This window comes from Calidris pugnax, unplaced genomic scaffold, assembly GCF_001431845.1.
Source record: "Calidris pugnax isolate Ruff unplaced genomic scaffold, ASM143184v1 scaffold45, whole genome shotgun sequence".
NCBI classification, from domain to species: Eukaryota; Metazoa; Chordata; class Aves; order Charadriiformes; family Scolopacidae; genus Calidris; species Calidris pugnax.
In genome coordinates, this window is record NW_015090764.1 from 2251385 (window position 1) to 2264152 (window position 12768).

The 12768-nt window shown below is 46.3% G+C and overlaps 1 protein-coding gene and 1 long non-coding RNA gene across 6 annotated transcripts in view; one reads left to right on the forward strand and one right to left on the reverse strand.

Moving 5' to 3' along the window:
- On the forward strand, window positions 1-8687 carry LOC106896883. 5 transcript variants are annotated; one of them, XR_001413696.1, is made up of 4 exons: window positions 1-106; window positions 3402-3552; window positions 4708-4857; window positions 6071-7922. It is a non-coding gene; the product is annotated as an uncharacterized LOC106896883 (long non-coding RNA). The 5 variants fall into 5 exon arrangements; XR_001413687.1 differs by having other exon boundaries at window positions 7-706; XR_001413689.1 differs by having other exon boundaries at window positions 7-490.
- Window positions 8688-10531: 1844 nt separating this feature from the next.
- The window catches only part of NF1 (neurofibromin 1), a 96765-nt gene continuing 94528 nt past the window's right edge, over window positions 10532-12768 (reverse strand). The window contains exon 62 of the mRNA XM_014956596.1: window positions 10532-10715. Within this exon, the coding sequence (XP_014812082.1) occupies window positions 10573-10715 (143 nt within the window). The 3' untranslated portion in view covers window positions 10532-10572. The remainder of the gene's footprint in view (window positions 10716-12768) is intronic.

Sequence of the window (12768 nt, forward strand, 5' to 3'; positions counted from 1 at the left end):
AGCGGCCCGGCCGCCCGCGGCCTGCGCGGCCCTTTTTGTGTTACCGCGGCTCGGGAAAGGAGCCGGGCTCGCCGCCGCGCCGCCTCCGCCTTCCCTTCCTCGCCCGGTACTCGCGGGGATTCGGTGCAGCGGGGGCCCCGTCCATGTGAGGCGAGCGGAGAGGAGAGGTGCCGCCGAGGCCTAGTCGGCCGTGGTCGCGGTAGTGGTTGGGCCGGCGCCTGTGGTGTCCCTCATGGCCAGGCGGGGAGCGGCCCAGCCGGGCCACACGCTGGGTCTCCGCCGGCAGCCGGGAGCTGCTGTAATGGAGGGTTTCTCCCGTCCTGGCGCGGCCCCGCCGTGTCCCCCCCAGCCCCGCGGCCCGGACCAGAGCTTCCTGCCCTGTCGCCGCCGCCCGGTCGCGGCGCTTTGCCCCGGGGCTCCGGGGAGGTGGCGAGCTGCTTCCCTCTTACTGGCAGGACCTGCTGTGTCTTCTGCTTCGGCCGAGCCTTGGGTATCTGATTCACCTCTTCAAAGGGCTTAGGAATGGCTCTTTGCTCCTCTTCCCTTTCATAACGCTTAAAGGCTGCACCTGAGCACCCTCATCTGCTCCAACTGCTCAACCCTGTTCTCTGCTGGGATCATTGGGCTCATCTCAGCCCCGGAGCCAAAGCTCTTGATTGTCTCCTAACACAGCCAGACACTGCTAGCTTCAAACGAGTCAACAGAGGTGAACCTGCACTTTATATGAAGTTTTAGACAAACGCTGCAAGTGCCTAGCTGATGACGAAACATTAGACAGTAAGCAAACATACTAGCTATAGCAATGTGGGATTGGAGCTGCTGTCTGCCACGGCTAAACCAGAATGAGAAAATCTGTGTTGGTGCAAGGTTACTGCTTAGCTGCAGTAGCACAAAGTTGGAATTAATGGAGGCTTTTGTTTTCATTTTATTGTGAAACAGTTACGACATTTCCCCTCTGAGGTTTTTGCATCCTTAAAGAAAGCACGGTGTGTAAATGATTTCTGTGTCCCAAGGAACCTCTGAGTGCTTGGGGAGAGGATGCACAGTAGAAAAGCTTGGCTTGTTGCTGGCACTGGGGTGCCCTTTGGGGCTCTGAGGCCTGTTTTACAGTAGCTTTCAGGACAGCTCTGGGCAAGTCACTTGAAGGAGACTGTGGGAAATAGTTGTAGTTATTCTAAGGAGCTTGGGAGTTTGCAGAGCAGACTGGTCTGAAAGAGGAAAAGGATACGGGGTGTGGCTGGAGCAATCTGAGACACAGCCATGCCTTGGGAAAAATGCTGTGCTGACCTTATGGGCACCATTGTTAATTTCTGTGTTAGTATCACAGCAACACCCGGGAGGGGAGGAGTTTGGCCTTCAGGCTGGGTCTGTGTGGGAAGAGCAGTTTGGGAGTGGTGTATCCCTTCTCCATGTAATCCAGCCCAGTTGCATGGAAAGGCACGGAGGCACAGGAGCCAGCTTTTTTTGGGTGCTTCTCCTTCCTGTGCAGCCGGGCGCTGTAGTCGCTTCTGCCACAAATCAGAGGGCAGCTGCTGTGGGGGGGCAGTGGGGTGGCCCCCGGGACACTGCTGTGCCGGCGCTTTTTCAGGATTGGGTTCTGCCTTGTGCACAACAAAGAGAAAACTCTTCTTGGTTTGCCACTGGACCTGTCTTTGTGGTAGCAGAGATGGCTCTGGATTTCCCAACAGAGCAGCTGAGGCTGCTTTTTTATCTTTTGGAAACTGAGAGGCAAAGCCAGAGGGAAGAACTTGGCCAGGGAGAGGTGGCTTGTGCAAGTGCGCTTTGGGGAAAGAAAAGGGAGCAGAGAAGAGCAGAGCAAGGAGCAGTGAGACTACAAAGCAAAGTAACTCCTGGTGGTAACCAGCGGGAGCTGCAGCGGTGTAGGAGAGCCTCAGCCTGCCTACAGCCTGCCCACCTGTGAAAGCCTGATCTTCCTTTACATCTAGAAGTAATAGATTACTTCAAAATTAGCCTTCTTCCTTTTCCCAGTAACCACGTCTTTCATTCTGCAGAGCTTTTTCTGTTCCTATGAGCTTGCCTGGCTGTAAACAGCATGCTGTACACTATGTAATGATGCAGGAAATTTTCTGTTGTAAACACCTTACCAGCAGGACAGCAGGGGTGTTTTATTGGCCCAACTAGCCAGGCTGGCAGGAGTTAAACTGGTTCAGTTGTTTATTTACACGTGTACGCAGCAAGCAGTTAGTGCATTAGAGGGTGTAAATGAGTAACTTGGAAAAAATCACAGAATCATGTTTGAGCAGGATTGCCTTTCCTCAATTACTGATTTGTCTAAGTATTTTTCTGTGAAAAGTTCCTGATTTGCCTCAGTCTTTTTGTTTAGAGCAGTCAGAAATCAATAACAAATATCTGCTCAGAAATTAATAATAAATAGCTGCTTAAAGACTTCAAATTTTGCCACACATGAAGCGGGAAAAATACAACAACGTTAAGACTTTGCCCTTTTAATGTCTTTAATCTGAAGATCTCAGAAGTTTGTCTGTTAAGAATTCCACCAACTGACGGCCATCCGTGACTGTTACAGTTGGGCAATTCAGGCATTTATGATGCCTGATTGTAAGAGGGTAAGGTCACAAAGGCAGCCTGTGTCAGACACACATGGTGACTATAAACATTTTAAACTCATGGGACAAAACTGGTATCTTGCTGTGTGTGCAGCGCATAGCTGAGCTCTTACAGCAGTCAAAGTCCATAAGCTTTACTGCAGTGAAAAGAAAAATATATTCTGTCGAGTAATAATAAAATTACAGTGATGTCAAATAAAACAAAACACTGCTAACAGAATGATGAACTCTTTCTGTGTCTGACAAGTCACGTTCTTACAGAATCAGTTCATGTCTGAATTTTTCATGAGTGGGGACCAGCCTTATAGCCTCCTAGTTCAATTTTCATGAGGATTTAAAAAGCAAACAAATGTTCCTGGCAAGAAAAAATTTGCACCATACTAAGTAAAAGAATTACTGAAAACGAGACAAGAACAGGTAAGGTATGTCAGCGTCCTCGAGGCCAATTCTTGCCTTTTTTTATCTGTGCCTTTGTTGTAAATTATAGGTACGCCCATTAACATCTCAAACAGAACTAGAAAATGAAGGCCAACTTGCTGAATTGCTTTGTGGGGTGTTTGATGCAGTGCTCGGGGTGCTGCAGCAGGTTCCTTGCGCTCTGCCTGGTTCCAGCGCTCTGCTGTCGCTGCAGCGAGGGCTGCGTCGCGGTGCCAGCCGCTGGGGTGCTGCCAGCATCCCCCTCCCTGGCCAGGGCAGCGCTGCGCCGGGCCAGAGGCTGGGTGGCTTCTGAGAGCCCTGCCCGCCTCTGCTTCCTCGGAGCAGTGCAGCTGCCTTGGCACTGATGCAGGGAGTAACAGTAATTTTTCCCTCTTTCAGGAACTGCGTGAGACCAGGAGTTAAAACCAAGGCTGGGCCTGGCAGGAGGGAGAGCAGAGGAGAGTCAGAGGATGCAGTGCAGCCTTTGGAAGGATGGTGTGTACAGAGCCATCGATGGCCTCACCTCCCCTCTGTGTGAGCATCCCTTCCTGTGAGTAACACACCGTACAGCGGGATTCAGCAGCACGGAGCAGCCTTTGCTCTTTGATCCTGCTGCGCAGAGACGTAGATGCTAAGTGTTTTGGGCAAGTGCAGAAATTCCTTCCCTTGTTTTGGTGCTGCCTCCACCACCCCAGAGGCCTCGCTTGTGTTTGTGTTGTGGGGCCTTTAAGCCTCTGTGTGTTTTGCATTGCTCAGAACCAGCCTCCTCCTTGGCTCAGGGCCACCTTTCCTGCGCTGTCTCTGCCCCGTGTTCGGTCTTGCCTCTTTGTGGACAGTTGGGTGGGTCTCTCACTTCACAGAACTCTTCATCACACCCTCTTTGTGTGTGTTCCCACTGCTTGGAGAGCTGCAGGCTCCTTTTTTACTTGCCTGATGCCCCACTAACTCTGCTCCAGGCCTGTCAGAAAAGAAGGGCTGTCTCAGTGAGCTCCAGGAGGGGTCAGAGGCAGTCAGTAAAGGGAGAGGGAATTGCCAAGAAAGGGGAGAAAAAAACCCATGGCTGATACTGCGAGGAACTGGGGAGACAGCAAGTGGAGGAACTTCACAGAAAGCAAATAAGGGCAAAGGGAGTGGAGCCCAGAACAGGTGAGGCAGAGGCACCCAGGCCTGGCAACTTCTATCTTAAACATAAGTAGCCTCAGGAGGCAGAGTTGATAAGCGAGAACTTGGAAAACTCACTCCCGGTCAGGCCTGTCCCCGATCCAGCTCTTCTGGGCCCTTCTTCATTTCCCTGCGTCGTCACGGGCCGGGCAGGGCTGGGTGGCCACTTCTCTGGTCTGTACTGTGTGGTACTGAGCACCCCGCTCTCCTGGGCAGACCTCGGGCTCTCATTAACACTAACTGGGTAGAAGCAGTAGAACAGATATTTCTAGTTATTTTCAGAAGGACAGTATGCTATGAGAAAAAAAAGATTAAAATACAATTTATTAGTTCAGTGGGACTTTTCTTGAACATACAGTTAGTTACTCATCGCTATTTATAGCACTATCATTTGAATATCCCTAAAGATGCAGCCATCAGACTTTTTTTTTTTTACATTTCTGCTTTGAAGAACAAACCCATACTTGTTTTAACAAGTCACATCACGGGAGATGTTATTCTACAGTCTCCACCCACACAACCCTGGGGTTTATTTTCATTTCAGATCTTTTAAACATAGCAGCAGTCGACTGAAGAAACCAATGGTCCAAGACACAAAGGATTCACACCGATAAATCATCAACTTCAGAGGTGGGAAAGGAGCAGCGTTGCTTTGGGATGGACTGGCCAGCAGCACCCTTCACAGCTACAACAGGTTGGCTTTAGTTTTTAATTCTGTGACACCAAATGACTTATCACACTGTATCTATTTAGGTTCATATCTTCTCTGTCCAACGCTCCTATACAGCTGACCTAAGCTGGGTGTGTGTCCCTGGAGCAGCAGTTAACGTGTGACAGTGTGTGGTCACCTTCAGAACTTACACCCCCACATCAAGAAATTTCTGAATTTCTACTTTGCTTATTTTTATTTTTTTTTACTTTGTAAAATATTTTAGCAGCATCAGCTGGGCAGGGATTTTGAAGCTATTTCCTAAGACAGAACCACTTCCTCCAAGGGTGCAATTTTTTCCCTAAATATACTTTTTCCAACTGCATAAAGACATAACTAAAATAAAATTCTTTCTCCTTTCATTCCCTCACTGTGGCCACAGTTTATTTTGTGGAAGCTCGACTGTCCACAAGAAGACTGTCCACTTAAAAAAAAATGTTTTTAGCAGCAGTGATTTAGTTTGTGTTGTTCAGGAGCCATCTCCTCTGTGGCTCTCTGCACTAGTTCTGATTCAGGATTAAGGAACATTTCCTCTAAAGAAAATGTGCTCCTGAAATTTTAACTATTCTGCTGCTTTTCTGTTCCTGCAGTCGTTGGTGGCTGCGGGAGCGTGGCCCTGAGTCACCTGGCCCACCTGCCCAGGTCTGGCTGCTCTCAGGCCCGATGGTGTGGGGAGTGTGCAGGAACAATGAGATGTCTCAGAAGAAGTCAATGCAGTCACGCTTTAATGTGTTTTTTACATCCTTTTACGATTCACAAAGCCAGAATATAAGTACTTATACATTTTTAATAGGAAAGTAATATATTCCCCTAAAAGAAAAATAGATTTGATTAATCATTTTGTCATAAAAGTTGCCTGACAGCTGAAACTTCAAGCTTCTAAGCTAGAAAAGCTCAAATAGACAAATTATACTGAAATGTTCTTTAAAGACCAAGCAGCTGTTTTATTAAAATATTAAATTTACATTTTAAAAAGAAATATTCTGATTTATTATTCAATTATGATAATCTTATTGAAGTGACATGAAATTCATGACAATGGGCTTTATTCTGTCCAAATTCTGTCCTCAGTTATCCACAGGCAATCAGTTTTGCCATTATTTAGAACTGTGCAAGGTCTCACACACACAGAGAAGCACCATTCCAGAAAGACAAATCCCAGACACTGGATTTCAACTTGACTCTGATTTTTCCCCAGAGAAAGTGGGTTTTCAGGCCTGGGACTAGGGCTGGATCCAGCGCCCGGCGCGATGAGGCCCTTGGTTCCGACCCGAAGGAACCCTCCAAATCTCAACATCGCAAGAAACAGAAAAAGGATTTTTAGAATACACCAACTTCGTCCCGCAGCACAAGTGAATGACCTTCAAACAACTTGAGGCAGGTTGAATTTACATTTTACTTCAAAAAAAAGGGGAAGTACATACATGAGGGGAGAATGGGGTGAACAACAATTATCTGAAACCAGGTTTCTACCATTTTTACGTACAGTTACCAACTGCGTTGGAGTCGGCCGGGCTCGTGCCGGCTGTCGCACGCTTCCTTACAATATGAACAGGATCGTGGACCAAGGAAAGGTTTTTCAAAGTTGAGGTCCAAATGGAAATAGTAAGATATCATACACAGTGTAAGTTTATAGTACACAGCATTGTTTGTTTTTTTTAAATGACATAACGCAACAGCAGGAAGGAGTAGTAGTAGTTAACAGTTACTAACACTAGAATAATCAAATTTGTATGTTATACATATACAGCAACTAACTGCTTTACAAAAAAAGCAAAATAATACAATATATTGTCACATGTATTTACAGTGTAGTAAATATACTTTTCTGTCAAATTTTACACAAAAACTATTTACAGGTGAATATACTGCATTAAAAAAAAAAAAATTGTGGGACCAACACTAAAAGTGACTTTCTGTGGTAAGTTTGTTGCATAACAATAAGACGTGCTTCATTACATTTGAAAAAAAAAAAAATTAACCTTAAAATGAAACAGAAAAAGCCCTAAAACCTACAACCCAGTTAGGAATAGAGCCCTGGAACGCTCCCAGGTGCTCAGTCCACAATACTTATTTGAAATGTTTCCTGTTCTTGGAAACCTCATGCACATTAAAGCAGAAACATTGGCATAATTAACAGGTCGGTTATGCACTATTCAAATACTACTGAATTATTTTTAAGTCAGGGAAAATACAAACACAAACAAAATGTTAATCATCTTTACAGTACTTAACTGTAGTTAGTGCGTAATGGAGAACGTGTTCTAAAACAGGGGTGTCAAACGTACAGTCCCCAAGATGTAGTTGTATGGTCCACATGTTAAAAATCAGATTTTTCTGACTCTAAGTGTTTGTTTCAAAGCAGGCAGAGGCCAGGGCTGCAGCAGCCCTCGCAGCAGCCACGGCCCAGCAGTCTGCAGGCTGCCTCAGCAGCGAGCCACGGCCGGAGCTCGGAGATCTGTCTCCCGCTCGTTAAATCAGGTTTCCATCCCACACGGTCACCAGCACCCACCTGCCATCGCTACGGGCATCCCTGGGATGAGAGGGGAGGGAGGGAAGGGGCTGGGATGAGAGTGATGCTCAGGGGAACCAAACGCAGCAGGTGGAGAATATTCAAAATATTCAAAACGGGAGAAGGGAACAAATAGAGAGGATGTGAGAAAGAAAATAAAAAGGCAAAGTAACAGCGCTGGCTGTTACAGGGAGCAGGCCAAGTGATGGACGTGAAAGTAAGGCACTGAGAAACTAATTACTAATAGAAGTTTAATCATTAAAGAAAGGCCATGTTTTCCCCCTTGATGTAAGCGCAAGCTTCCCCACTACTGGGAGATAACGACCCTGCGTATCGGGGCACACGTGACCCTGAATTAAACCTTGGCCATGGACTGTAATTACACCCAAATCCAGCCCCCATGACCCAACATGTTTGACACCCCTGCTCTAAAAAAGTTTGGGTCCTTTTCACTGAACCACGCAGTGAAAACATTAAATTACTCCCCTTCCTTCCAGCAAATACAATAAATTAAATTTTGTTGACTTACTTTATGAGATCAGCTTTTCTCAGCTGGGACTGAGAGCCTGGAGTAGTTCCAGTTCTCCCATGACAAGTAATTTTAATCACTGTCCATTTTGATTTCACATTCTATGTATTTCAAAGACTACATTAATATTAATTTAGGGACACTTTTTATATATAGGCAATGTAAAATATTGAAAGACTTGCTCTCAAATGGACCCAGTCCAAACCAAACTTGATTTGGTAGTTCATCTGGAATTACTATTTCTGTTCAAAGAAAATCTGCTCAATAGGAGAAACAACTGAAAGCTGTTATTTTTCTAACAGCAAGTTATCTTTAGCAAAGATTCTTTTTTCCTCCTATCTACAGATCTTCTGTACTTCTGTACAGAGCTTCTACAGTTCATTGTCTTCAGCAAAACCAGAAAGGGCTGGAATGAGCTTCATTCAGTACAACCAAGTGCAAAGTGGCAGCGACGCTGAAGGTGGCTCTTTGCAATTTGCTGTATGAGATGAGAAGGGGTTTAAATCAGTGTTTTAAATCCCAAGTGTTACAAGCACAGAGCGTGGACACTGCTCTGTTCCTACCAGTTCCACCCTCACTGCCAGGTGAGTAACACACTTCTACTGCACCTCCTACGCGACCAGGAATAGAGAAGTTTGGTTAATTGCACGACTCTTTTTGTATTTTCCAACGCATCTATTTCAAAACTGCCAATTCTAAGTTTTCCTCTTGTTTTTGGCAATCTATTTCCATATTAAGTTTGTGTTCATAGTTTTTCCAGGACTGTAAACAAATAAAAGAAGTTAAATTGTTATTTTATGAATCAATACAATAAAGGTATTTTTATTTACATAAATGTTACATTGTTACTGTGTGGATACATGTGAATTATGTGCTATATCAATAAAATCTGAACACTTAATTGTACCATTCTCTAATAATTTAGCTGTGGAGTTTGATTTACTGAAAGCCACTAACAAAATTGCACTAGAGGCTTTTATTTTATAGAGTGGATCTACTTCGTTTTTCCTTTAAACCCACTTACAGATTGTTTATTTCTGACATACATCAGGGATCTGAAACTGGGAAGTTTGGCTGTTCTGCAGCAGGAGATCTACTCAGCCCTTAAACGAGCGGCCGGGTGAGGGGCCCTTTTCTCAGCCTTTGTGCTCGCAGCACCCAGAGCACCCGCAGCACCCGCAGCACCCAGAGCACCCGCGGCACCCGGCGCCAGCAGCGCAGCAGCACGTCCCTGACACACGGCTGCAGCTGGTAAGTACGGCACCCGGCGCCAGCAGCGCAGCCGCCCGTCCCTGACACACGGCTGCAGCTGGTAAGTCTTTCACAGTGACAGCAATTTCAGTTTTGGGTGACCCTCCCCCCATACGAACCCTCCCAAACTAACCCCCCGCCTGGAAGCTCCTCAGGACAGCTCTGAGGCCAGGTGTCTGTACTGATACCAGGAATTGCACTGCAAACATTCAAACGTAACCCTGGATTTGACACAGTGTCAGTTATTTTTAAATTCATGTACCTTAAGCAAACATTACTGTTTTTATATCACTGCTTGGGCAGCACAAAAGCAGCTTTGCCGAACACCAGCTCCCAGTGCTGGATGTTAGTTCATTCATTTTCCCCTCCACACCCCAATGGTTATTCTGCCAGGAGTTTCTCAAAGGTTGGGGAGGGCAAAACTAAAGTATATGCTAAATGGAAGAAAGAAGCAAAAATTTTCAACACTGCTACAATGACAGCATAATAGTCAGTTCTCGGTGATTTCCTCTCCACTATACAACCTTTTTAGTGCAGTTAAAGTAGAGCAAAAAAAAAAAATTTGCTTTGGAAAAAAAAGCCAGTTTGTCCAGTCTGGTCCATACACCGTCTGAGTACGTGAAGCTACGGGCTGGGGAATGAGACAGACTCGTGCAGCCTCCTTGTCCTCTCAAATTTATTGCTAATTACTAGAAATTTAATCTAACCCACCACTTCTGGTTAATCTCATTGTACTGCGGCTATCTTAAGTTTCTTTTTAAGTATGGTAAAAAAAAGTCCACAGCTAAAAATCTTACAGGTTTGAATTAAAACCAGGATTAGAGTAACTTCCCCCAGCTCGGAAAGCCACTACCTTGAGAAGTGTGCAAACGGGATTAAGGATGAACACTTTCCTTCAGAGAAGACACAAACAGAAGGTAACAGAGGGAAGCAGGGGAGAGCTGTCTACGGGAAATGGCTTTTGTGTTTGGACGATCCGGTTGCGCAGCGTTACAGAACTCTGCCCCTCCTTCGGCTACAACGTCCCGCAGGGTCTACGTGAGCAGTTCTGAAACACTGGCTTAAACCACAAACAGAAGGAAAGAAATGAAGGCATTAAAATTCAGGCAATGTTTCAAGAGTTGATCATCTGGCAACACGGCTGACAGGATGGGAACTTTAAAAATTAAGTGCAGCATCACAACCAGTGGGGGCCCTTTGCGACAGGCCCACGAGTGTCAGTCAGTCTCCAAGGAAAAGACAAAAAAAAAAAAAAAAAAAAAAAATGAACCTTAGCTAGTAATTTCACCAACTGCAGTACTAATTTGTAATAACAAAGTGATCATCTTTATATCACATGTAAAGAAGCAGAAGTTTTGCTTGAAAAAAAAAAAAAAAAAAAAAAAAAAAAGAGATTAAAAAGAAAGTGTCACACCATCTTTTTGATGCTGTGACGTTTGAAACTGCCAGCACTTCGCTGCTTTTGCACTTGGCTTGCGGAGCCGTGGCGCATCCTCCCGCTGTTGGAGTGTCCGGCGGTGGGCGAGAGCTCCACGTTCTCCTTGTCGATCCCTGGGGAGACACAAGGACCGGGGTTAAACCTGCTGCTGGGCACATCCTCTCACCCTGCACTGTCAGGAGGGCTCTCTCTGCAGACACACCGGGGAGCGTGCTGGCCCCGGCACTGGGCAACACAGGAGGGACCGGCGGTGTCTTTGGGCCAGGGAGGAGTCGGTGACCTGCCCGCGCTGCTGTCACCAGTCTGGAGGAAGAAAGGAGATTATGGTCCAAGTGCTGCTGAGTTCTGCCATGCTGACAAGGGGCGGTTCATTCAACACAGCCTTTGGCAACACAAACCAGCCCCTGCCCGGGAAAGCGCTGCAGAACCTGGTCACGATGTATTTAAAAAACCCCAAAATATTCTTGGTAGCAACTTAGCCCCAGTAGGCAGGCGAGCACCACAAGCCACACGCTCAGTGGGGCAGGAGAGGAGAGGAAGAGTGAAAAGCAAGAAAACTTGAGGGTAGAGATTAAAAAAAATTGTCTAGTAAGTGAGGGATCAGTGGAAGAAGAGAAAAAGCAAACCAAAACGGGTGATGCAAAGGCAATGGCTCACCGGGGTGAGCTGGGCCCCTCCAGCTGCCTGTTCCCCGGGCTGAGCGGTCCCTGCCCAGCACCATTGGGGTCAGAAATGTGAAGCACAGCCCCGTCCCAGCTGCTCTGATGGAAATTAACTCTTCCCAGCCAGGCCCAGTACGCTATTTTAGCCCAACCCCATACAGTCTTACTGTCGATGACACCACACAAATGACAAACATGAGACTACTATTTCACTGCAGCACTGTGGTACCAAAAAGAATGTTCCAGGATCAGATGTGTGACCCCACGTTCAGCAAAAGCCCGGACTTTGACCAGCAAAAACACCTCCATACACTGAAGTGTGGTTCCTGCTCACACAGACCTACACACTCACCTACACACAGCGCATCACGTCCAAACACCACTTGTTCAGATAATCTTCCCTCTCCCCCTTAAAGTTGCAGATTGAATTTGATGTTAGATTAATCTGTCTCCAACAATAAAAGACAAAATACTTCAGCCTATGGGCACCGGCTGATCCGTCTCCACCTGTGCTGCTTTCCTCTCACTGTATGAACACAGGGTATGACCTGTGCACCGAGTGCACCTCGTCAGCTCTTAAAACAGAGCAGGAATTTTATTTAATATGAGGAACAGTGTACATGAACATTCACGTGGCAGATGAAGGGTTCCCCTCCACACACAAAGCATTGGGACCAGTACCCGGACACGCTGAAAACACAAACTGAAAGTCCTCCAGGCCACAAAGCCCTTCCTGACTCTAGTTTTGAGAAGACCAAGCAAACGAGAGTTTGACCCAAGTCTCTTCTGGTTTTTGTGTTCTCCAAGAGGCAGAACTGACAGACTCTCAATCAAACCCATGGGTTTCCTCCAGCCAAATATCAACAGCTGCCGTTGGGCAGGGGAAGGGCAGAGGGAGGAATGTCTGAACCTGTGGAATTCTGCTGCAGCAGCAGAGGCTGATTCTCGCTACCAGAGAAGATTAGTGCCTATTCAAGTACCTAAAACTCCCCTCAACGCTGAATCTTGGCTCACAAATAAAGATCAGTAACAATCAGTGTTTGGAGGACTGTCGCCGCCGGGAGGAAGAGGCTCCACTGGCCAACTCTGCCCACAGCACAGATTGAACCGACGCAGGCACCTGCTTGAAGAGTCAAGTGTCAAAGTGCAGACACCAATTATAATGATTTAAACCCTGGAAAATTCAAAGTAAAAGTAAAAAAAAAAATAAAATAAAACCCCCCAACAATTAACTTTTAACGAGGATAACTATAGAAACAGTTTTCTAAGCAGGGCATTAACAGGAACCCCAGAGCAGGCGAGTCTGGAAATCTTTCCAAGAGCTGCTCGTGCAGAAGTTCAGCTCCACTGAAGGCAGGCGGGTGCTGGCAGCGCCGATGAGGATGAAACCAGACAGGCCTTACAGCCCAGTGCATGTGCTTTTCTGAGCAGCTTTGGATGTTCTCTGCAGGACAAGGTAATTCCATTACGTTTTGCTAAAAGAATAACATCAAACAAACCTCAA